Source organism: Crocuta crocuta, unplaced genomic scaffold (genome assembly GCF_008692635.1).
Source record: "Crocuta crocuta isolate KB4526 unplaced genomic scaffold, BGI_CrCroc_1.0 scaffold170, whole genome shotgun sequence".
NCBI classification, from domain to species: Eukaryota; Metazoa; Chordata; class Mammalia; order Carnivora; family Hyaenidae; genus Crocuta; species Crocuta crocuta.
In genome coordinates, this window is record NW_027527853.1 from 1,187,670 (window position 1) to 1,214,637 (window position 26,968).

Genomic DNA, 26,968 nt, shown 5'->3' on the forward strand with positions numbered 1-26,968 from the left:
TGGCTTGCTACCTCATTTCTTTTTAGTGCTAAATAATATTTCATTGTGTAGATATACCAGCTTATGTATCCATCACCTACTGAAGAAAATCTTCAGTGCCTCCAAATTGTGGCATGAATACAGAATTAATACATGCTGCTATAAATCCATGCAGAGACAAAAGTGAAAACATAAATTTTCAGCTCTTTTGGGTAAATAACAGGGAGCACTACTGCTGCATCATATAGTAAGAGTATGTTTGCTTTATAAGAAACCACCAAACTCTTCCAAAGTGACCATATCAATTGTCATTCCTGCCAGCAATGAATGAGCATTCCTGTTGTTCCACATTCTATGAAGTTTTTGGTGCTGTCAGTGTTAAAAATTTTTGGCCATTCTAATAGTATGGACTTGTATTTAATTGTTGTTTTAATTTGCATTTCCCTGATGACATATGTGGAGCATCTTTTCATATTGTTTTTATCTTTTTACATTTTTATTTGCCATCTGTATATCTCCTTTGGTGAGGTGTCTGTTGAAGGCTATGTCCCATTTTTAAATCAGTTGCTTATTTCTTTATTGCTAATTTTTAAGAGATCTTTGTATGTTTTAGAAAACAGTTCTTTATCAGATGTGTCTTTTGCAAGCATTTTCTCCAAATTTGTGGCTTGTCTTCTCATTCTCATAACATTGTCTTTTGCAGAGCAAATGTTTTTAATTTTAATCAAGTCCAGTTCATCAATTATTTCTTTCATGGACTGTGCCTTTGGTGCCATCCCATATGTTTTTACATACTATATTTTCATTTTCATTTCATTAAAAATATTTTCTAATTCCACTTTCTTCTTTGACTATTTGATTTTTTAACTTCCAAATATTTATATATTTCTCAAATTTCTTTCTGTTGTTGAATTCTAGTTTAATTCTGTTATGGGCAGGGCACATACATTATATGATTTAATCTTTTTAAATATATGAGACTTGTTTAATGGCTTACCATATGGTCTATCATGAAGGAGTTCTATATACACTAAAAAAGAAATGGGCATCCTACTGTTATTGGGTGGAGTGTTCTAAGGATATCAATCAGGTCAAGTTGGCTGATAGTGTTATTTAAGTTTTCTATATCAATGCTAATTTTCTGTCTAGTTCTACTGATAACTGAGAATACAGTATTGAAGTTTCCTATTATTGTTGGATTTCTCTATTTAATTTTGTTTTATGTATTCAATGTTCTGTTTTTGGTATGTATGTTTATAATTGCTATATCTTCCTGACAAATTGACACTTTTATCATTATAAAATGTCCCACATTATCTCTAGTAACATTGTGGTCTAAAGTCTATTTTGTCTGATACTAGTATAGTCATTCCAGCTCTCTTATGGTCACTGTTTGCATGGTATATCTTTTCACATCCTTTTACTTTCAACTATTTTTATCTTTTACTTTAAAGTATGTCTCTTTAGTTGGATCTTAGTTTTTTTATTCACCCTGACAATTTCTGCTTTTAATTGGAGTGTTCAGTCCATTTACATTTAATGTAATTGTTGATAAGGTTGAATTTCCATCTGCCATCTTGCTGTTTTCCATTTATTTCATTTTTTTGTTCCTCTGTTTATCCTGTACTACTTTTTCATGTAGAAGAAATGTTGCTTATATACCACTCTAATTTCTTTGTGTTATTTTGTTTTACTTATTTTCATAGTAGTTTCTTATTGTAATACATCTGAATTCATTACAATCTATTTTAGAGTACTTCTAGCTTAATTCCAGTTAACTATAGAAAATTTGCTTTGGGGCGCCTGGATGACTCAGTTGGTTAAGCATCCAACTTCATCTCAGGTCATAATCTCACAGTTTGTGGGTTCGAGCCCCATGTCAGGGCTCTGTGCTGACAGGTCAGAGCCTGGAACTCGCTTCGGATTCTGTGTCTCCTTCTCTCTCTGACCCTCCCCCACTTGTGCTCTGTGTCTCTCTCTGNTATAAGCCCAACAACACAGTTTTATAATTTTTGTTTCTATGTCACCATTATTTAAATTTATTAAGAAAAGAGTAATGGAGGGGTGCCTGGGTGGCTCAGTTGGTTAAGTGTCTGACTTCCGCTCAGGTCATGATCTCCCTGCTCATGGGTTTGAGCCCGACATTGGGCTCTGTGTGGACAGCTCAGAGCCTGGAACCTACTTCAGATTCTGTGTCTCCTTCTCTTTCTCTGCCCCTCTCCTGGTTGTGCTCCCTCTCTCTCTCTCAAATAAATAAACTTATAAAAAAGAGTAATGGATATTTTCAACTATCTTTTATATTTATCTATGTAATTGCCATTACTGGTGTTCTCTATTTCTTTGAGTGGTTTTGAGTCACCATCTGGTGTCATTTGCTTTCAACCTAAAAGACTTCATTTCTTATTTCTTGTCAGGCACATTTTCTCACAAGTTCTGTCCTTTGTTTTTCTGGTGAATGTCTAAATTTGGGGACATCTGGGTGGCTTAGTTGGTTAGACATCTGACTCTTGATTTTGGCTCAGGTCATGATTTCATGGTTCATGAGTTTGAGCACCCCATCAGGGTCCACACTGCAAAATAAATAAACTTAAAAAAAAGAAAACTTTTTAAGATCTAAATTTTGCTTTCAGTTTTGAAGGATATATTGCTACATATAGAATTCTTAGCAGATTTTTTTTTCTTTCAGCATTTTGAATACGTCATCCTACAGTCTTCTGACTCCATTATTTTTGGTAAAAATTCAGCTGATAATTTCATTGTGTTCCTCTGTATGTGAAGAGTTATTTCAGTTCTAAGATTTCCATTTGATCATTTTTTATAGTATCTTTCTTCATTTATATTTGATTAGTCAATACAACCATACTTTTCTTTAATTTTGTGTTGTTCCTGTTAGTTCTTTGAACATATTTATGCTAGTAGTTTTGAAGTCCTTCTCCATTAGGAGACAGGGTCTATTGACTGGTCCCTTAGGAGATAGTTTCCATTGGCTGCTTTTTTTCTTCTTTATGAATCACTGTATATCTCTTTGCATGCTGTAATTTTTGTTGTTGTTGAAAACTATACATTTTAAATAATATGTTGGAACAACCTTGGATTCCCGATCCTCCATCCCAGAGGTTGTTTCTGTTGTCTCTCTTTTATTTGTTTGTTTAGCAACTTACCTGGATTAATACTGTAGCATCTCTCTCTTTTGCATTTTATAGCCACAGATATATCTTGTTTTTCTATGTTTTAATCACTGTCTAAGGCCAGCTTCCTAATGATTGCCCCTGAGTCATCATAGTTTAATGGTGAGACAATGATTGATTAGAGGTTGTGCTTACACTTGAGCCAGTAAGACTTCTACCCTTTGTCAGTGGATCTGTGTGTGATTTGGGGAGCACATTCCAAATTTAAACAGTTTACAATTCTCACTGACTTTTCCTTTCTGACATGCCTTCTCATGTCTCCTTTATGAATGTGCTAGGTTTCACATTCATCTGTGAGTACATGGATAGTTAGTGCACTCTCCAGTCTCTACTGAGCATATACAGCTTTCCAGACTACAAAGGGTTATGTGGGGGCTTATCAAGGCCCACCGTGACTGTTCTATTCCCTAAATCTCCCAGGTAAATTTCTTGCAAGTCTGCTGGTCAATTTCCTGACCCTACCAGTATCAAAACCTCTAGGTAGCCAAGGTATTGGTCTTACCTGGGGCATGTACTTCATTCCAAATCCAGTAGCTCTTTCTGCTGGATTTTAGGATTTTCCTTGCCCTTTTAGAACACCAAGTTAATAGAAACTGAGGTAGGATGTTGTACTCTAAATTATTTCACCCAACCACTTTGTTATTATTGAACATTAAGATTTTTCTTTTTCTTTCATTATTTCTTTTTTTTACCATTTGTTTATTTTTGAGAGACAGGGTGCAGGTGGGGGAGGGGCAGAGAGAGAAGGAGACACAGAATCTGAAGCAGGCTTCAGGCTCTGAGCTGTCAGCACAGAGCCCAACACAGGGCTCACACTCATGAACTGTGAGATCATGACTTGAGTTGTAGTTGGACGCTTAACCAACTGAGCCACCTAGACACCCCAAGGTTTTTCTTTTTGGTACAATGACCATCTTTATAAAGCCTTGCTTTCTTACCATTTGTATCAATTTCCTAAGCCTATCATAACAAATTACCACAAACTCGGTGGTATAAAATAACAGAAATTTAGTCTCTCACAGTTCAAGGAACCAGAATCCACAAATCAGAGCATTGGCAGGGTTGATTCCTTCTGAAGACTCTACAGGAGAATCTACTCCATGCCTCTCTCTTAGCTTCTGGTAGCTGCCAGCAATCTTTGGCATAGCAGCATCTCTCCAGTCTTTGCCTCTGTCAACACATGGCTCTCTTCCCAGTATGTCTGTGTACCTGAATCTCCCTCTCCTTTCTTTTATGAAGACACCAGTCACTGGATTTAGGGTGCACCCTGATTCCATATGGCTTCATCTTAACTACATCTTCAAAGACCCTATTTCCAAATAAGGTCACATTCTGAAGTTACACATAGACATGAAATATGGGAGACAATATTCAACCCAGTATACCATTTGTTATAAAGTAACACCCAAAAATCAGTATGGTCTCTCTTGTGTGGATTAGGAGAACTTTTGGAAGATTCATTTGAAAATGAGGAGAATGGTAAAGTGGCACTTGACTTTTTGTTATGATGGTTCGAGTTAAACTAGCTCACACCCTCTTTTTGGCTATTTCGTTCACATTGTTAAGAAAAAGGCAGAGAGATCTGTGGACAGAAAAGGGTAGGCAGAGCCTTACCCTTCTCAACTCTGACTTGCATGTCTGCTTTTAATTTAGAGCCAAATAACTATCGAACCATGCATGGCCGGGCAGTAAATGGCAGCCAGTTGGGAAAGGATTACATTCAGCTGAAGAGCTTGTTGCAGCCCATCCGGATTTACTCCAGAGCCAGCTTATATGGCCCTAATATTGGGCGACCCAGGAAGAACGTCATCGCCCTCCTAGATGGGTAGGTCATATTTTTTAGCAGTTTGTATGACACTATTCATAAGTGTTATGAATTAATGTGTTTCTATTTTTCCTGGTTACTTGTAGTCTTAAGAAAGATGGAGAAACTTTTTCCATATTGACTTCCCCAACTCTAAATCAGTGATTCTCCATCAAGCAGCCGAAGAGCTTCTCATCTCTCCAGGCCTTCCACAGTCAGCAGAAGGTGGTGGGACTGGGGAAGGGTATCACAGTCTCCTGGACAGGTTGGAAGGGATTACATTGTTTTAAAAAGTACATTTAATATTAAAGCATTTCATAGCATTTTATATTTTTTAAAAGTCAAAATACTGTTTCTGTATTCTTGTGACCTCTTAAGAAAGTAAACCTTAACACAACCCTGGCCAGTGGAGCTGTATTAAAAATTTGAGAAACACTACTACTACTTATAGATTCAAGCACTACTTAACTGATAGACTCATTAGTAGGTATTCTAGAGAATTGCTACCACGTGATTATTTTGACTGAATTTAATGATTATTTTTAAGCACTGGTTATGGATGAGGCACTATGTCCAGTTCTGCTGGTGGGCCAGGCCCAATTGAACCCATGCAGGTTAGGTCCAGTTACATAGGGTCAGAGGGAATGTCTGAGGGAACAGTACAAGGAAGACTGAAGCCTTATGTTGAATCCAAGACCCAAAATGGAGATGTGACTAGAGCAGGAAGGGTGGGAACTATGAAGTTGGGAAAGTCAGGAGTTCCCCTGGAGCACAGAGTATGCACCAAGACACACCTGTTATGTGCCATCCTGCCACACTCTGGGATGAGTATGATTATTCCTGAGAATTCAAAGATGAGTAAGACATTTTCCAGTGAAGTGCACATTCCAAATGAGGTTAGATAAATGCCATACAAATACAAACAGATTATCTGAGGAGAGAAAACTTTGGCCAGCCTCCAGGATGGCCCTTGTGGCTTGATGGCTCTTATAACTCTCTCTCCTCCCTTTTGTGGTGCCTTAGTCTTGATCTAAGGTAATTAATATAGCAGATGTTACTGAAGGCTTGGGAAAGGATACAGATTTGCAGTGTACCAACGTTAACAACCTGAAATTTAATTTTAGGCATTTTCCTTTTTACAAAGAATCTCTAAGCCCTTACTTCAGCTCCTGTCCTTTCCCCATCCTTCTCTTCTTCTCTTTTCTCCCTTTGTCTCTGAAGAGCAACTTCCCCCACCTTTTTTTTTTTTACACAATTTCATAATCTTGGCCCCTCCCCACAAATGCAGCTCTTGGTTTCCTTTTGCATACTTTCACTGAACTTCAAAATTACTCTGTGTGTGTGGGGGGAGGGGGGGCTTGATGGAGATGGAGAGGTTGATTTCATTTTATGTATTACAATTAATGGATAAGAATCACATGTATAGTACTTTATTCATAGTTTATAATATATAATAAAGCAAGGCGAATAACTATCATTTTAATCCATGTAGTTATTCTTTTGGATTGTGCTTTCTCTTTAATGATTTGATCAATGTATTTCATGGGACTGACAATGTCTTCTCAGCAACATGACCTACAGGGCCAATCAGTCAATCATCTTGCAAATGTTTCTTGAGTAACTGCTATGTTCTGGGTATTATGTTCAGAACTAGGAATGTAATAATAAACAAAAACAGATACTTTCTCTACCTTTATGGAGTATATAGTATGGTAGGAGAGACAGGGACATTAATTAGCTGATCTTAAAATTAAGACAATACCAAGGAGAGGTACATGGTGCTATGAATGACTATAAGAAGGGCTGAGATTTAACTGAGTCAGGAGGTTATGGAGTATGGGGTCCACTTCCAAAATTATACATACATCCAAAAACTAATAGGACTCAAGAGACTAGAGAAAGTCATTTAAGGAAAAGAAACAGTACTGATAAGCATTTTTGAAAATTTTATATGCCAGAAAAAATGGAGATTTATCTCAATGTGTATGTACTAAATATACAGTGAATTATACCTTGAAACACATAAACATTCCCAGCAACTCAACCAACAATAACAAAAATGTCAGCACTCTAAATTACCAGCTCTTTTCCAAACCTCCTAGTTATACAGATATAGTTTTACGTAGTTATGATCATTCTATATGCATCAATTTGAGTTCTGCATTTTTTACTCATTGCTTTATGTTGCCCTTTTCTTATTCCTACATAGTTCTCATATTTGTCATTCTTAGTAGCAATGAAATATTCCATTGCATTAATGTACCAAAGTCTGCTTAAACATCCCCACACTGTTGGGCATTTGGGTTGTTTCCAGTTTTTATCTGTAATATATAGCACAGCTATAAACATCTTTATACAAATAGGTTTTTTATTTCTTTTGAATTATATCCTTGGGCTATATTCCAAAAAGTTGTGTTTCTGGGTCAAAGTATATGATAATTTTTATGGCTCTCATATTTGTTGCCAAATTTCTTTTCAGAACGACTTCACCAGGTTGTAAGGCAGCAGTGTATTAGTATATCTTCTCCCCCACAGCACCCCACAGTAATGACTATAATCATTTTTATTAATTTACTCCATTTTAATTAATGCAAGACTGTGCCTCATGGCTGTTTAACTTAGAATTCTGTTAACTATGAAAAGAACTGAACATTTTCCAAATCCTTAGGTTGTCTCCTTTCCTGCTGTCCCACATATGGTTAATGACACCATAACCATTTGCCCGAGGTGCAGACCAGGAGGCCAGTTTACATTCTTTCCTCTCCTTTGTTCACATACTCCATTAGGTAGTTATTAAGTTATGTTATTTCTGACTTCTTAGTTATCAGTCACATCCCAGCATCTTCTCATTTTTAAACTTTATCATTCTTCTTCCTAAATGGTTTTTCTATATGTAGTCTCAGACTCTAATAAATTCTTTATACAGATTTCTGAGTAGTTTTCTCTTTTTTAATACAATATGTGGTCGAATCACTCTTCCTGGAAATCCAAACACTTTCACATGCACCCATGGCCTGCAGGGTCCAGTGCCTGCCTCACTTTACAGCTAGGAATCAGCTATATCCCTCTGCACAATCTGCCCTTAACTACCTCAAAGTATATTTTGAAAGATCCTATATACTTTTTACCTTTGCCTATTTTTAGTTTGTGTCATTTTCTTTGGAAAACCACTCTCTCCTCTCATTTTATTTCCTTCCAGTAGGTCTTCTCTGACACCCTCAGGCAGGATTTCATATCATCTCTTCTGTTTTTATAATAGTATTTTGTCTATTTTTTTTCTCTAGCACTTACCAAATTGATGATAAATTATTTATTTATATATCTGCCTTCCATAATAGACTGTGGACTAGGATCAGGACCTGGTCTATATTTTATTCATTTAGCCTCAGAACCTATGAATACAGTACATGTCTTATTCAATAACTAGTTCTAAATTCATTGATCTAAAACAGTATGCATAAATGTGATTGTGAAGTATTGTAAATCATTGTATAGTGATTTAAATAAATTATGGTGATTTATATAAATCATAATCATTAATTTTAATTTCACAGAACCAACTTTAAGCTTTTTTACTTAGGTAGTTATAGGACTAAACAGGAATATCTTCTCAGTTAGGATATAACTCCACTAGAGTTAGAATTAGTTAGATAGAATCTTCATATTTCTTCAGGAACTAGCATATTGCCTGGAATATGAGAAATAGTTCATAAAATGCTTGTTTTATTATTTCCATTTCCTCATTTGTGAACTGGCCATTTTTTTAGTCAGTGATTTTTATCTAACAGGTAAGAATTGTTCTTTAGAGTTATATCAGTTTCCTGTTTTTCTTTTGTAAACTTTTATGTAACATCTATATAATGATAATTTTATCTTAATTTATTGCTTGTTACTTTGAAACATGTTTTTATTTTTCAGAAGTTTATTTTTATTGTAATTGTTCTTGTCTACTCTCTTGTTGATAGTCTTTTCTGTTTCGTATACATTTAGGCTAAAGTTACTATTTCATTTTCATCTTGTCTTTCTAATGTTTTAGTTTCTCAGATCTTTTAACTTACAAAGTTTTAACAAACTTGAAGTTTGTTGCTGTAACTGCTATAGAGTAAGGACCTAATCTAATTTTGGTTAATGTGGCAGTGTCAAGAAGAGCAGACATCCACTGAAATAGTGTTTATTGAGGCTCTTTTTAGGCTTTTAAATCCCAATGAGATGACTACTAAATTCCCTCCTCAGCATTTATTGAACACCTACTCTGTATTTGATCCTTGCTTAAGTGCTGAGTATATATTGAAGAATAAAGTCAAAGTGATTCTTACCTTCTTGGAGGGTAGCAAGAGAGCCACAGTAAATAAGAAAACAAATTATCACAAAATGTGTGTAATTCTGTGAAGGAAATGATCGGGATGACTGGGGTTGAGGGTTCTATTTAGACAAGGTGATCAGAGAAGACTTATCTGAAGAATAATTTATTTAAACCAAGAACAAAAGAATGAATGGGAGCCAAATGTTCAAAGTGTAGAGTGAAGAACGTTCCAAATAGAGGTTCTAAGTCATGTTTGTCAATGATCTGAATCAGAAATAAGGGTTAGACATTTGAGGAATAAAAAGATGGGCAGTATAGTGAGAAAAAGAAGAATGGTAGATAGACCAGGACCAGATCATTACTGGACTGTGTATACCATGGAAAAGAAGTTGTGTATTTTATTCTATGAGCAATGGAAAATCATTACAGAGGTGTTTTTAAAATTTTTTTTAATGTTTTATTTATTCTTGAGAGACAGAGCATGAGCAGGGGAGGAGTAGAGAGAAAGGGAGACACAGAATCCGAAGCAGGCTCCAGGCTCTGAGCTGTCAGCACAGAACCTGAGGTGGGGCTCGAACCCACAAGCCACAGGATCGTGGCCTGAGCCTAAGTAGGACGCTTAACCAACTGAGCCACCCAGGTGCCCCCATTACAGAGTTTTTGTAAGAGCAGTGAAATATACTAGAGCCTACTGTATTCTCTGTGTCAAAGAGATTTCAAGGTACAAAAGTAAGGGACCAAAAGAGCTCAGCAAGAAGAGTGTTTCACTGTGAGATCATGGTAAATTGGGTTAAGGCAATTGCAGAAAAGTTAGAGTAGACATGATTTATTGATGGATATCTCGGCAAGGTGGGAATGAGAGAATTAATAAAGGATGACTTTATTCTTTTGGACACTTAACATTTTTCTTTCAAGGGCCATCACATGCAGAAAAGGGAGTTTTTCAAAAGGAAGTTATATCAAGAGGAACACACATTCATATTCAGGAAATGCTATCCCTAGAGCAGTAAAAGATGGCTTTAAAATTATTGGGTTACTTCAAGTTCAGGATAGTGAACACAAGCTGCATTTCCTTCTGGAAGCAGCATCTCAACTCCTACTGTCCATGATAACAAACCCACAAAAGAGTGATCAGATGCTGATGAGAGATTTTTGATAGATTTCTGTAAGATGGTAAACAGATGGAAACCTGTTGACAGATTAAGCAGAATGAGGAAGTGGCAACCCTGACATGGGCTCTGGGAAAAGATAGCCAATCCATCTAGCAGAAGGGGAGAGTCAGGAAGATTTGGAGTGAGAAAGGGGGAGCAAGCCAAGGAATTTATATGAAAGTCTATCTGTAGTGGAGCTACACTTACAGTTCAGCTCTCCCTTCCATTATGTTAAGTCCCCTGCCGTGCCCACATAGAGCAAAGACAACTCAGTCTATCATCTCCAAGCAAATCCCTTCACTAAAGAAATTGAAGGGATAGCCTAGGTGTAAGCTAGTATTGCTAAGGTAAAGTTATTCCTGCGTAGTAAAACACTAGGATAAAGCACTACAGGATACTCTAGCCCAAAGGCTGTCTATGCCCTACTGTACTCCCCTCTAAAGTGAAGTGTGTTGTTGAACAAGCTCTGCCCATAATATAGAGATCCCAGTGAAAGGAGAGATTTATCAAAAAAAAGCCTAAATATTCAACAGCTGAGAAAAATCTGTACCTGCTACCAGAGGAATCTACTTAGTCCCCAACTTTTAAACATGAATAGATAGCCAAAGAGCACAAGACATAAGAATGAAACCAGTAGAGGGGTGCCTAGGTGGCTCAGTCGGGTAAGTGTCCAACTTTGGCTCAGGTCATGATCTCATGGCTCGTGAGTTCGAGCCCTGTGTCGGGCTCTGTCGGGCTCAGAGCCTGGAGCCTGCTTTGGATTCTGTGTCTCCCTCTCTCTCTGCCCCTCCCTGCTTGTGCTCTGTCTCTCTCTGTGTGTCTCCCAAAACTAAATAAACATTAAAGAAATTTAAGAAAGAAAGAAACCGGTAGCATGAAGGAGAAAACCCAAGATCAATCAATCAATCAATCAATCAATCCAGGAAGAATTATAACTCCAGACCAGAATTTTAAAAATAAAAATCTATAATTAGCATATCCTCATAAGGATATAGGAAACTATTGTACTTACAGAGTAAAAACACATTTCTGTGAAAAAAGTCACAATCATAACAAAAAGATATTTTTTGAAACTAAACATAATTGCTGAAATTAAGTCCAATAAAGGTTAGACAATGATTTCTTAGGTACAATACTAAAAAGATAAGTGATAAAAGAAAATATTTGATTAATTGGACCTCACCAAAATTGTTTTGTGCATCAAATGACACTATCAAGAATGTAAACACAAAGAATGGGAGAAAATATTTGCAAGTCACATAACTGATAAGTGACTTGTATCCAAGATATATATAAAGAACTCTTACAAATTAACAATTGAAAGACAAATAGCTTATTTTATTTTATTTTTTTTATTTTTTTTAATAGTTTATTGTCAAATTAGTTTCCACATAACACCCAGTGCTCATCCCNCCTTTATCCCAAATAGCTTATTTTAAAAATGAGCAAAAGGGACTTGGACAGACAGATATACAAATGGCCAGTAAGCAAATGAGTGTGTGCTTAAAATTATTAGTCATTAGGGAAATACAAAATGAAATCACAACGAGATAACACTTTATAGACTCTGGGATGGCCAAAATTAAAAAGACATTCAAGCACACATATTGGATAATAGGAAAAGAATACAAATTGGAGATGTGGAAAAATTGGAACGCTCATATACTGCTGGTAGAAATATAATACGGTGTAACTGCTTCAGAAAACAGTCTGGCAATTACTCAAAAGTTTAAACATAGGGTTGCCATTATGATTCAGCAATTCCACTCCTAGGTATATACCCAAGAAAAACAAAATGGATGTTCATAAAAACATGTATAGAAATATTCATAGTGACATTATTCATAGTAGCTGAAAAGTAGGAAAAATCCAAATACCCATAACTAATGAATGCATAATTGACAAGTGGCATATCCATACACTGAAATATTATTGGACAATAAAAAGAAATTATATACCAATACATGTTACGACATGGATAAAGCTTGTAAACATTATGGTAACTGAAAGATGCCAGTCACAAAAGACCCCACATTGTATGATTTCCTTTACATGAAATGACCAGAATAGATAATCTATAGATATAAAAAATAGATTAGTGTTTGGTTAGGGCTGGTGGAGCTTGTGGGAAAATGAGAGTGACTGCTCATAAGTACAACGTTTCTTTTTGGAATTAAATATTCTAGAATTAGATTATGTTGATGATTGCACAATTCTATAAATATAATAACTTATTGAGTTGTACACTTAAAGAGTACACATAAATAAATTTGTATTGAATCATATCTTGAAAAAACTTTTAAAAGAAAGAGTCCAATAAAAGAATTGGAAGATAAAATAAAAAAAAATCTTCCATATGTAGAGCATTAGACAGATATATAAAATTTGAGATAAAATATTACTGACATAGAGGATCATTTCAGGATACTCAATAGCTGTCTTATAGAAGATCCAGATCCAGAAACAAAGAAGAAAATTGTGATTACAGAAAAGAAGGAAAACTTTGTAACTTTTATAATTTAAAAGTAAGAGGACAAGTGACAGAAAATAGATGGTAGAAGTGGAGAGAAGAAATAAATCATAAAAGGGCTGATAACCTCAGATAATATATGTGAAGTAGAAAATATGGTCTAAACCACTGAAATACTAAACAAGGAGGTGGAAAAATGAGGTCTCAGTAAACCAAGAACAATGAGTTAACTCTTGGTTAGAAAGACTTAAGGTGGCATTCCCTTAAGTATGTTCTGGTGAATAGCACTTTTGCAGGATATTAACATTATGTTGAGGGAGGGGGTAATAAACCATTCCATAATCAAAAAAATTTAAGAAATACTGGGATACACAAATGTATTTTTGTTTATATACTTCCCAGCACCTTTAGTACATTAATTTACATTCTGAATCTCCAACAAGGGGATTTTAGCATGCAGACTTTCTTAAATTTATTTGATCAGAATCTTTTTTTCAGAGACCATCTTGAGATATTCGTGTACACTAACATGTTTGGACTACATTGACTTGGAATGTGAAGTCCTGCTTTAGTTTGGAATGGAATCCCTGCTTTAGGAGAGGGATGGCAGTAGAGCAGATAATAACAGAAGAATTACCATTTTGAGAATTCAGAATGTGGACCACTTTAATAGTCTCATTATCAGTGTACTTGCTTCCATTCTTTCCCTCTCCAATCCATTCCCCACTCAATTGTCAGAAAATGTTTTATAAACATATAATTCATATGATGTAAGTCTCTTACTAAAAACTCTTTAATGACTTTTCATTGCTCTCAGAATAAAATTTAATCTTACCACGTCTCACAAGGCTCTACAATGAATAATCTGGCTGCTTCCTAGATCTTTATTCTTATCTTCTCCATCTTTCCTTTTTTCTTACTTTACTCAGGCCTCACTGGCTTGGTATGTGCTAAGCTTCTCCTTATTTGAGGGCTCTCACAAATGCTTTTCTTTCTAGAGTGTTCTCTTTGCTTGCCACATGGCTGGTTCCTCATTTATCAGAGACCTTTCTTCAGTAATTTAGCTAAGTAATTCTCTATCAACATACTCTGTTGGTTCTCTTTATGGCATTTATCATAGTTTAAAACTACATATTTATTTTATGTTTATTTGTTGGTTAAAGATTACAAACCCCCATTACAAGGATGGGAAGTATGTCTGTAGTATTTACCAGTGTGTATGTAGTGCTGGCAAAGAGCCTAATGCGTAGCAGGTGCTCCAATTTGTTGAATGAATGAAAAATGGCAGTTATCCGAACACTCTACAGAGTTGCTAGTGGAATATTCTAACCTGAATCTGTGCTGGAAAAGAAAGCTAGACAGTTTAGCTCCCAGGGCAGTCCAAAGAGCTGTGGAAAGCATTCTAATCTGGGCAAAAGGATAAAAGCAGAAAAGAATTAGGCAGCAAATAATGGCCTTCTCCATCACAGCAGACCACCACATGATGTATGTTATATGCTCAATGGTCTAGAAACCAGAAACAGAAAAATTGCCTTTTTATGTCCAGAATTTTTATCTTTAATTGTGTCAAATTCTTCTACTAAGCCTAATGCTGATGTAGACTCCACTTACACTTAAAGCATAGATAGTAATGAAGGCTATATAGGTAAAGATGGAAACATCTCTAGGTTCATATTACTGGAGTTCCATTATGACTTTTGTGAGCTGTATGCATGTTTTTTACTTCATGGGTCTCTTCCTCCATAAAGACATTGAAACAACAGTCTGTTTTCTACTGGAGTGAGTAGGATTGGGGAAAAAATAGCAGGATAGTAAAGAGCATGCACTTTGGAACTAGATGAGACCCAGGTTAGTGGCTCCTTAGGTCATGTTGAGGAATTGTTTAAGGTCTATAAAACCTCAGCCTTCTCCTCTGTAAAATGGAGCTAATTAAATTACCTACTTTTTAAAAAAATTTTAAATTTATTTGAGAGAGAAATAGAGAGAAGGAGCAAGTGGGGGACGGGGCAAAGGGGGAGAGAGAGAGAGAGAAAGAGAGAGAGAATCCTAAGCAGGCTCCATGCTCTGCACGGAGCCCAATGTAGGGCTTGATTCTATGACCCTGGGATCATGACCTGAGCCAAAACCAAGAGTCAGATGCTCCATTGACTGAGCCTATTTCTTAGGCTTATTGCAGAGTTAAATGAAATAATGAATATAAAGCTATTGGCACAATTGACACCTAAAGGAATATCAGCCATAATTGTTAAGAAGAATAAATCTATTTTAGATGAAAAGGTAGGTTTTTTTTTCTGTTTTGTTTGCATATAACTTTATATAGCTTTCCAAAAAGTTTAGAGAATTGAGTGGAGATGGAAACTGGAAAGATTAGTTACAAAAACATGTCAGGATAATGAGGGTGATCACAGCTCTACCTCCTGCATAGAAACCACCACATTCTCATTTGGAGTGGGAAAATGCACAGCTGGGGACAATTTGGTGTACAGGGTAATTATTACAATGTTATTCCTAATAATTGTTCTGTTTTAATTCAACTGTGAAAGAGTTATATGACTTGACTAAACTACAGGAGAGAACAGTTTATTACTCTTAGTTCCTAAGAGAGTTTCCATCTCTGCTTCTAGAGAGGAAAGGACCCCAGCAGCTGTTCAGTACTCATTAACAAGGAAGCCTTGGCTACTGGAAGGGTCTGCTCCCTAGCTAAGCATTGTGTTAGTGACTACTACTATGAAACTTGCTTTCTCTCTCTCTCTCTCTCTCTCTTTTTTTTCTGGATAGTACTTCTTTCCTGATCAGAGAAACAATCTAATTCCTTCCCGAAGCCCAAGGCTATCAATTATTGCCATTATAATGAAGGATGTTTCTCTCTTCCTCCAGTGTCAGAGAAGACAGATGGGGATTAGGAAAAACATTGAAGAAAGAGGCTAGCGTCCTGGGACATAGACTTAGATTTGACACAGATGATCTTGGGAAATATTCTTCCTCGCTTTCTTTTTTTCCATTTATTTTCTCATCTTTTATTCTTCACTTTCCCTTAGAACTCTACCTTCTCTTCTAAGAATGGCCTACCCTAACATGTGCTACTAAGATTAGAATCTGTCAAAGGTATGGCCTATGGTCCTGCTGCATTAGAAGCACCTGGAGAGTTTCTTTAAAATGCAGCATGATTCTTAAGTTCCAGCCTAGACCTACCAAACCAGAATGTTGGGTGATGGGACCTAGATACTGGATTTTGAACAGCAACTCCAAGGCATCCTTTGTACACCAAAACATGAGAACCACTACCTTTTAGTATAGGAGAGTGACTTTTAATATCTTTGTTTCACAAATAAAGGAATGGAGGTGCACAGATGTTAAATTATTTATCAAACACACATTTATTGAGTGCCAACAGTATGCTGGGCAGTACCCTTGTTCCTTCATGTTATCTTGTTCATCTTCACAAGACCTTTGAGAAATAGGTGCTGTTAACCTTCCATTTGAAATGGTTTAGGGAGATTACAACCTGCCTAAGGCCACATGGCTCATAAGCTATGCAGCCAAATCTTAAATCAGATAACTGTCTGACTCCTTGGGTCTGTGGTCTTTCTACTCTATGGTACTATTTTCTTGGATTTTCACCTTTTATTTATTAAAAAGTCTTTCTTAAAAAGCCATACTTTATTAAAAAGCCACACAATCTAGCATACTAGAAAAAATAGAATCCTTTTCCACATTAGTTTGACACTGTTCACTCTCCTAGACTCAGCTTCATACCAAGGCTTGAGCTTTTGGAAAGTTTAGTTTTACATGTGAAATTTATCATGACATTTTGATGCAGTTTTCCTCCTTCCCATCAGGCTTCACAGCCAGGGCAAATCATATCAGGCCTTCTTTGCTTGAATCAAAGCATTCCTGACTTCCTTAGCAACGTTTTAGACTGTCAAGACATGTCTATAATAATATTCCCCTAACCAGCACCTTCCAGCTCCAACTATAGCCTTCCAGATCTGTTTCAGCATCTTCTTTCATCATCCCCCAGTTTGCCATTTGTCTTCATTTTAATCAAGCAAACTTATTTTGTCCTTTATGTATTATTATCTCACATCTGCCTCCATTTTGTTCCAAACATGGTCCTATAGCCTCCTTCTTTTTAACTTCCCATTAACAGCAAATAGACTTCATCCTGGGGGCCAGTTCTAGGTAATAATGCCCGGCAACATGTCTTGAGAAGGCTTCTTAGGTCAATTGTGAGATTAGTTAGAGAGTATTGAGATCTATTACCAGTATCTTCTATGGGCCAGAAAAAGGGGGCAGGACTACACACATCACAAGTTTGCTGTCTCTGCATGGTTAAAACAAGGGCTTTAGACTCAGAATCTCAGCTCTACAACTTATTACCTGGGTGATCTGGAGCACAGTTTCCTCGTCTATAAAATGAAAGTGATAATACCAAACTTACAGTGCTATACATTATGTAAACCACTTACCAAATGCCTGCCAATCAATAAATGGTAGCTAACCTTTTTTTCCTCTTTTTTCATTCAAGCTTGCCCTTAAATTAAACCTTGTAGATGTAGCTTTTATTGTCAAGAAAGATTGGTTGCAGAATCTCATCCATCTCAAGTTCCTGTATATTAAAAGCTCTATAAATCTATCAAATTGAGGGAATTGTAAGCCAGAAGGGAAGACTAAAAGAGAGTTGCACTAGTTATTAAAGTCAATGAACATAAAGCCATGCTATTTATCAGCTTAAATCAGCTTATCACTGCCAGTGTAAAATTATATATAAATAGAGGTGGAGAGAAAAAGGGAAGCGAGGGAGCAAAAGGAAGAGGAAGGGAGGGAGGGAAACAAAAAGAAACAGAGAGAGAGAGAGATGTATCAATATATCATTTGTTCTATGCAATACCTAGAATATATAGCTCAATATATAATTAGCCCTGAAAAGGTAAGTGACTTTGGACCAAATAGAAGATGCCTGGTTTCCTGTAACTCAAGATGAATAATTTTCCTCACAGGTTTTTCCTAGCCTTTGTGTAGAATGGCTGTCATAGCTTATTCATGCTAGTTACATAACCAAAGTTCTCTCTCTTTGTGGACAAAGGAAAAAAGATCAGACTGCTGCAGTCATACTGAAGTTTGTACCTATTTTAGACATCCAGTTCCCTGTGAAGGATTTATCCTCCTTCCTGGGAGCAAAATTCAGAATCTAGTTTTTAGGGTTGCATTTTGTGGTCCAAAAGTAGAAATCAAACCCCAAAGACCATGAGTAAAGATGTGCCTTATTATAAGAGAGCTGTGATATGCCCTGGGAGAGAAGGCTCAACAATATTTCAGATACGTCATATGTGCAGGTGGATAACAAAGGAAAGAAATTCTCCCAGATTTGGGATCTCTTGGGGGAGGAAAGGAACTCTCACAATGAAAGGGGATATTTTGTTCTTTTCCATTGCAGCAGATTGGCTCCAATGGGAAAGGTCCCCCAAAACTGAAAGGACTGCCTGGCACTGGCCAATTTCCTTTGATATAAGTCCCTGCCCTCTCCCTCTCTTATCCTCTGCACAACTAGATGTCAGCATGAGGGCAGACATCTCTTGTTCTCTGAGATAATCATCCAGGATTTCTGTCTTCATAATTCAGGTATGGAGACATCCAACTTTGGAAAACCAGGATCTTTTCCTTTTGTTATTCACATCCTGGGTCATCTTTTACTTGTACATTCATAGACCTAAATCTAGGGATTAGAATGGAAGTGGATGGCTGAAAATCCTTGGATAATACCAGACACTAAATGGAATTTCACTTTCCCAGTGGTATTTCACTCCTGACAGCACTAGTCTGTGTGCATGTTATTCCACCTCTAATATTACTGTTGCTGAGCATTCTGCAGCTGTGTTGAAGTTACTCATTTATGTGGTTTGGGCCAGTTTCTGAGAAACACACAGAACTAGAGAGCAGAAGAATCCATCAATGTTAAATCTGAACAAAGAAAATTATGATCTTTTTGGACTTGCTGTCTTCTACAGTGCCAATATAGATATAAAAACAAAGTATAGAAATGATACAGATACAGGGTAGTTATAGAGAGCCCTAATTTTCAGGGAAGGAGAATGGGGGTAGGGGGAGTCCCCCAGACTCATTGGCTATAATGTCTATTCCTTTTGGTTTTGTCTAATTAATTTCCTTTATGTGGCATTTCTGTGGTTGGTTTTTTGTATTTTAGTTTTTAAAAAAATATATCAAAGAATCCTGAAAACAGAGTGTTTCCCTCATTTGAAATGAGTTTTTATACTTCTCAAAAAATAAGTGTATGTTTGGTCATCTTAGTAGTATATGGAAATGCATATTTTGTTTGACATTATTTGTGAATTAGATTTTTCCTCCTCAGAATAAGTGTAGAAATGCTTCCATATGTTTGAAGTTGGTTTCATCATTTGGCTAAGAGGGAAAAAGAAAGAATGTATTTTATAACAATATTCATGTGAATACATATTTAATAATGACGCTTCCTCAAAGTTAGCTAAAACAGCTTTTCTATTGCTTCAATATACTACTAAAGTTAAGACAATATTGTTTGCTTCTAAATATTACATTGTAATTGAAATATTTTTAAGTATAATGAAACTAAACTATATTTTACCATTTTGATTTCTTATACAACATATGATCTTAAGTGAAGATCTGACTTTAATTTTTTCCATCAAATAGCCACAAATCACATAGCATCATTAAAGAAATGCTGCAGTTTTTCATATACTGAATTCTTTTCCATGTAATAAATTCTTATGTATAACTTAAAAAAATTGTTCTGTTCCATAGATCTCCTTACTAATTCCTAATCTCTTTATTAGTTCCTCAGATCTCCTTTCTAATTCCTAGGAATGTTTTAATAATTGTGGGTTTTATGGTATGTTTTAATATATGGTAGATCAAATAAATGTCCCTTCATTATTCCAATTTTAAAGAATATTCTTGGCTTCCTCGAGATGAATGTTAGAATGATTTTGCAAAGTTTCAAAAATATCTGCTGTTTTTTTTTTTTGTTAGAATTTCATTAAACCCATAAATTAGTTTAGGAAAAATAATTGATTTTCCTATCAAGGATCATGGTAGGTTTTTCCTTTATTCAATTTAAAAATATTTCTCTGTAAACTATAATATTCTATATAAGGGTCCAATAAATTTTATATTTAATTATAGATTTTATAGATTTTCTTTGAGGGATATGGGGTAGGTTGTGGGGGGAGAACATTAGCCATACTTTGAAAGTTCCTAACTGTAGTTTTCCCATTCTTTTTATAATGCTACTTTTAATAATGGAAAGTTACTTAAGGACTTAATTATCAACCTATAACAGAGCAAACTATCCAATACACATGAGGATCTCCATATTATAGTATCATAAAGAACTAGTTTCCAGCTTTTAAGACACCAAATTAGATGTGCTCTTATTTTTTAATTTTTTAAAAAAAATTTAATGTTTATTTATTTTTGAGAGAGAGAGAAAGTGCAAGTGGGAAAGGGCAGAGAGAGAGGGAGACAGAATCTGAAGCAGGTTCCAAGCTCTGAACTGTTAGCACAGAGCTTGATGGGCTCTAACTCATAAGCCATGAGATCAAGACCTGAGATGAAGTTGGATGCTTAACTGACTGAGCCACCCAGGTGCCCCAGATGTCTTCTTACTTGCCTATCCGGCCCAGAGCCTTTTAGCCAAGAAGAGCATTGATTTTTTTTCTCCTTTTAGTGAATGCATAGCTGTTATCATCAGTTGCTATTTACTTCCAGTTCTTTGAGGCATATTCAAGAGAATTGGAATACATTCACCAACATCAGCATCAAAAGTCTGTTCCTGGGTTACACATCTTGGAAAATGGCATTACTGCAATTAAAACCTCCTCTCTTTTACCCCCTGCCCCACTTACACTCACCAGCCAAGTCTTCTTGAGTACTCCATCAGTGTTACTCAGTGGGTCTTTTTTCATTCTCACATTCCAAACCTCCCGTCTCTCTACATTCATCTCCTCCTGCCCGTTTGTCCACAGCAACACCTTTCACCTTTACTATAGCCAGAGTGATCTTCCTGAAACCAGATATGATCCTGATACTCTCTCATTTGTTTAAATACAAAATAAATCCAACAAATATACATGAAGGAAGAGCCAGCTGTATTTTTCAATATTGCATTGGGGGCTAGTCATACAAAGATAAATAGGAGCTGGACTTGTACCTAGTTGTTAAGGGGGAAGGCCAGACTTGTTAGCATCACAGGCTAGCAGCTAGTGACCTGACCAGTCTGACTTCCTGTCATTCCCTTACCTGTCCCCTAACATCCAGTCATGGGGGACTCCTGAGAACACACTCACCTTGATTCTACCTTGCTTTGCTCAAGCTGTTCTTCTGTCTGGCCTGCTCTTCAAGGCAAAATGCTACCCTTCTTTCAATGCCATATTCAGTACCATGTGCAATGTGAAGCCTTTCTCAATGATTATCTCTCTTCTAACACCACAGAAGGTAGAACTAACTGCTCTCTTGACTTGCTGTCCCACTTCAGTTAATAGAAACTCTGATAGCTGATGGTCTGTGGGTCTTTCTTCTTGGCTTTATGGTGGTTGTCTTATAGCAGAGGCTCTGGGCCAGTCACTTTTGATACCTGCTCAATCATATTCTCTTACAAATAGGTGCTGAAATGCTCAAGTCTGAGAGGAAGCCAACAAGCAAGGAAGATAATCAGGCTTTTTTTTTTTTTTCTTTTTCTGATAAATCTGTAGTATTTTCTCAAGGCAAGAATTCAACTTACTTTTTGCGTCTTAGAGTTCTACTGTACTTCTTGGCCTCAGCAAAAACAGCTTAGAGGCAGCATAGAATCCTAGAAAGAGGGAAGGGCTTAGAGTCAGAGAACCTGGGTTTAGTTCACACTAGCTCTATGAATTTGAGCAAGTTACATAACATCTACCAGACTCAGCCTTCTGTACCATAAATCAGAAATATTTACTATGTACCAGGTTGTTTTGAGGCTATGTGAAATTATATTTATGAGAGGATGAAAAGCATCTTATAATGATAAATCACTATAAATGTTAGTGTTATTTTTATTATGGTTATTTTGTATGAAATTAAGACAATTTTACATAAAATATTTCTATTTTCAAAAATTTCCAGCTTGTATTTATTGCTTTGCTTGGTCATGTCCTACTTCTTAAAAAGTGCTACTAGGACGGGTGGCATGACTCCAAAAAATTGGCTGTTTGGGATGTCTGGAGACACTATTTCTCTAGCAAAGGGAGAAGTTAGTAATCTGTATAATGGAATCAATAATAACCATCTTACCAAGCAAAATAGTTTTGAGAATTATAAAAAAATAATGCATGTGAATGGCTGGTACTAAGTAGATACTCAGTCTGCACTATATTCCCTCCAACCCCTTTTACAAGGTCTTACCTATCAAACCAATGCCGTTCCTTGGTACTAAGGAGGTACTCAGTATGCACTATACTTACCTATCAAACCAATGCCATTCCTGGTACTAAGTAACTACTCAGTATATACTATATTCCCTCCAATCCCCATTTACAAGGTCTTACCCTATCAAACCAGTGTCATTCCTTGATCACCCCTATGTTCCATTTCCCATATTCTTGCTCCTGGGCTACTGAATGGTACTAGAGAAAAAAGACAAGGCCGTACAGACAATAACCAACCTGCCACCTCCTTCCCTTCCCCTCTTCTCTCATACTCTTTTTCCTACCCACCCATCTCCTTCCTCTCCTTCTCCTTCATCTTTTATAAAGTTCACTCCAATGCTAAACAGCAGTCCTGGCATCCTCTCTCTCTCTTTCAGTCCTGCAAAGATTAAGTACTCTCCCACCATCATGGCAAAGCAGAGCCTCTATTTGGGTAACACATGGCAACCCCTTTGCCTGTGTCTCCCTGCACGATTATGCTGGGATAGGGTGGGATGGAACCTTCTTGACAAAACACTGTCTCCTTTAGTGAAAGAGTTCTGAAAGTATTGATGGAAGAGTGCTTCTGTCTGAAGAAAAGTTCTCCTCCAGGATCTCAGGGATGAAAGGCATATCTTAAAGAACTGAGATACCCCTTTTGATTTCCTGTATCTGGGTGGTAACTCTCTCAAATGGCAACAATAGCTATGACAGCAGATGGCCTCTGAACATGTGGGTGGAGATAATGGAGGCAACTAGGTAATTGGGTCATTTAACAGACTTGCAATTTATGACACCTTGTGGCATCTGTGGGGTCTTGTATGCTTCCTCCCAGCTCTTTGGTTCTGGTAGAAGCACAGGAGGCTGGAGAATTAATAAAGCAAGGCTTTGCTGTGTGCTTTGTGAGGAAACAGGCCTGGCTTCCCTTTTGACCTGAGCAAATGTCAGATGCCACTCAGTTCTCTACACCACTGCTTCAGAAATAGTTAGATTTCTCTGTGTTATATGTAAGTGATGAATCACTAAATTCTACTCCTGAAACTAATATAACACTATTTGTTAACTAACTAGAATTTAAATCAAAACTTGAAACATTAAACAGAAAAAGATTTCTCTGTCTGCTGCTCAGGTTTCTACTCAGATAGGCATGGCAGCCATCCCTAGGGCATATTTGATAGTGCTTTCTACTTACATAACTAAGTTGGATTTTGCCAAGCTCTCTTCAGGAGAGGCCTAAGGTTTTTCAAAGGCATCTTTTGTGTTGTCATTCTGGGAAATGTTATTGTTTATTTGTTTCCTAGCATATTTCAGAATCTTGAAAGACTAGGAAATGAGAGAGAGAATTTTGTTCATAGGGAAAGTGATATGGAAGTCATCATGCAAGGGCTTGGGAGGACAGACAGAGAGAGCATACTGTTCTGGCATCTTGATTTCTAGATGGTAAAGGATGTGTGGAGAGCTGAAAGTACCCTTAACTTCACCTTCTGTATACTTGAACTTCCAGGAACTCTGGATAGGCCATGATTGTGGATGTGGACTCTCAGCCCAAAGATTGGCCTGTTCTATGTCTCAGCTTATTTTATTTGTTCTTTCTGCTCCTTACAGATTCATGAAGGTGGCAGGAAGCACAGTGGATGCAGTTACCTGGCAACAGTAGGTATTCACCATTTTTGCTCTTACCTAATATCAGCTACTGTGAAATGAAAGGTAATTAGTTGTTATGAAGTTTATATCTGACATCTAATAAGCTACTCTCTTCCTCCATGAGAAAAGGTTAAAACTAACTCCAAAGCTGTTCTTATGATACATACTACTTCATAATAATATAATTTTGTTTTGTTGTTGCAAAAAACTTTTTTAAAACACTGAAAGCTCAGCTCTTATAGACACTTTAAGATTAATATGTCATCAGTGAACAGGTAATGGGTATCTGAGCATGCCACCATGTATCTGAGCTTTTCTTTGAGAATAAATTTCCTTAAGAGAGGAGGTAGTGTTCAGTAGTCAATATATCATGTGAAAAATAGCAACACTTCATTATAGTAATTGCAGTGGTCTTAATTAGTGCCAAGAGTGTTACTAATATGAAGCAATTTTTAAAAATGGAATATGAAGGGAATGAAGCAGCCTCAAGAGAAGATAAACCCCAGTATTCCAGGAAGAAGCCTACAGGGACAAAGACCTGTTATCTTAAGGGTATCTTGATTTGTAAAGATAACTATAAAACACACAAATTAATTTTCTTTAAGTTTCCTTATGGTAGTTGTGCTGGAATGTCAGCATCTCCCAATGTCTCACCAATTTTATACTGGAATCTTGCCCTTCCTTTTTGTAAGGAATCCATCCTACAGTATCTTCCAAGTCGTCTCTCATCTAATCTGGTCCTCATAGCTCAGACATATGCTCCTATTCTGGGCCCTCATAGCTGTCAACTGTGACCATCTTTCTCAGTGACTCTAACCCTGCCTGCCTAGAACACTTACTTCCTCTGTTTTAAGTGGGTCATGGTATGCTTTTGGATTCATGACAGTTGTGAAAGCAAGAACAGTGGATTAAATCTTTATTAATTATCCCAAAAGGATTTTTTATTGTTGGCAATCAATAACTTCATAGTGAAAAATACTTTATTAGCCACTTATAGTTTCTCTAAACATCAAGTTCTATAGGTTTCCAGAAATTCTTATTCTCCTTCAATTTGTTTTGTGAGTCATGAATTGAGTAGGTCTAAGGATCTTGTCTTCCCCATGTTTAAAACCCCTCAGTGGCTTCCCTCAGTAGGCCAAATGCTCTACTCTGTCCTATAAGGAAGGTACCTTGTATTGGACCTCTGCTACTTCTGGTAATTTTACCTCTAGTGCCACCCTACCTTTACTCATTCTATCCCAACGCCCTAATGGTATTTCATTTTTTTAGAAGGTTCACATGCATGTCTGCCTCAGGATCTTTGTACATTCTATTGTCTTGCCTAGAATGCAGTTGTCCTCATTATTTATGTGGCTAGCTTTCTCATTTCTAAAGACTCAGCTTACATGTTATCCCCTTTGAGAGGCCTTCCCTGATGATCCTATCTGAAACAGATCACATTTAATTTTCTTCTTAGCTCTTTTTTTCCCCATTGTACTTTATACAACTTATATTTTTCTCTTAATTTGTTTTTGTAATTTGTGTGTTTTTCTCTTCCACCAGAATATCATTTAGTTCAAAAATGCTTATTCAGGCTACTTTTTATTGGGCCTTTACTATGAGAGAAAATAACAACAGAGATCATCATAATATGGCAGGAACTGTTGTAAATCTTTTATGCCTTACCATAACTGATCTTCACAAGAACCAAATGAGTTTTGGGCTACTGTTATCTCTTACATAACTTAAAGGAAGTTGTAGAAAATCCAAACATTACACAGGAAGTGGTAAATTGTGGACTTAAAGTTGAGTCTGTTTCACTCCAAGGGCTATTCTCTTACCTGTTTATTTTGATTACAAAACAATACTTTTTTTACTAAAAATATTACATTCTACTGAGCAATTCAAATCCTCTTCAGTGTCTTTCATCAAAGGCTATATAATGTAGCATAAAGGCTGGAGCTTGAAGAATTTATAGTGTTTATAAGGATAATGAGGTCAGTGTTTGAAAATTATTGGGTAAGAATGTAAGGCTTACTCAGTTACCATGACTGACAAGGAGGATTAGAAAAAGTTTTTCTTCCATATTCAAACACTTTCCATAGCATAAATGGAATGAAATGAGCTCAGTATTTTTTTTATAGTGGAGAAATAATTTTTTATAAATATATTTTGTTTATTAGCTATTTTTAAAATATTGGCCACTTCTCAAGATAAATGTCATGTGTTTGCAACTACTCTAAAAATACCCCCGAAAACAGGCAAGGGGTTGTGTTTCTTTTGGCCCCAGGATCAGCACTCATTTGGGGACAACTTGTAGCACCTGGAATCTACCATTTATCCCTTCCAGCCATAGTTTTCAATCAAGACTTGGAGTAGTCATGGAACAATTCCAGGAAATCCTGGTCAGGAGAATTCAGTGAAAATTAAAACCAAATACCATGTTTCTCTAACCCTGAGAAATGCCAAGGTGAGCTTCTTAATAATGTAAAGAAATCAAGAGTCATTATCAGAAAAATAAAAGGAACATACAATCTGTCAATATATATTGATATATAAGTAGCCAAAAAAAATCAATTCAGTACTAGAATATTGAGTTTGGAGATTGAAGAACAAGAACTCTGAGTCTGAAGTAATAAATAAATAGATCTATATAGTTAGCCTGTTTTGACTTGAAAGTTCATGCTCTGGATTTTGAGGACAAAGATACATGACTTAATGATTGGTCCTGTCCAACCCAGCAATTGTTACTAAGATGAAGCTCCAACTACCAGAGTAGTACAGTAGTTTGTATCAGTTATCAGTGATAAATCTGGACCAAGTAAATAATACACACACACACACACACACACACACACACACACACACACTGGAGAGTGACCAAACAGCAGCAAAAAAAAGTTATTCATTCCTTGAAAGAAGTGAATGATACTAGTGAGATCTGTGGTTACTTAAGAATCCATGCAGTATGATATGGCTAACACTCAAAATACATGATTATATTGGTTTGCAATCTCAGAACGAGTCA

The 26,968-nt window shown here is 36.5% G+C and overlaps 1 protein-coding gene across 3 annotated transcripts in view; it reads left to right on the forward strand.

The window, feature by feature from the left end:
- HPSE2 (heparanase 2 (inactive)) overlaps window positions 1–26,968 on the forward strand; it is a 608,936-nt gene that overhangs the window by 366,200 nt on the left and 215,768 nt on the right. For all 3 annotated transcript variants that reach the window (XM_077780539.1, XM_077780549.1, XM_077780559.1), the window contains 2 exons: window positions 4,821–4,992; window positions 23,923–23,970. In XM_077780539.1, coding sequence (XP_077636665.1) covers window positions 4,821–4,992; window positions 23,923–23,970 — 220 coding nt within the window. The remainder of the gene's footprint in view (window positions 1–4,820; window positions 4,993–23,922; window positions 23,971–26,968) is intronic.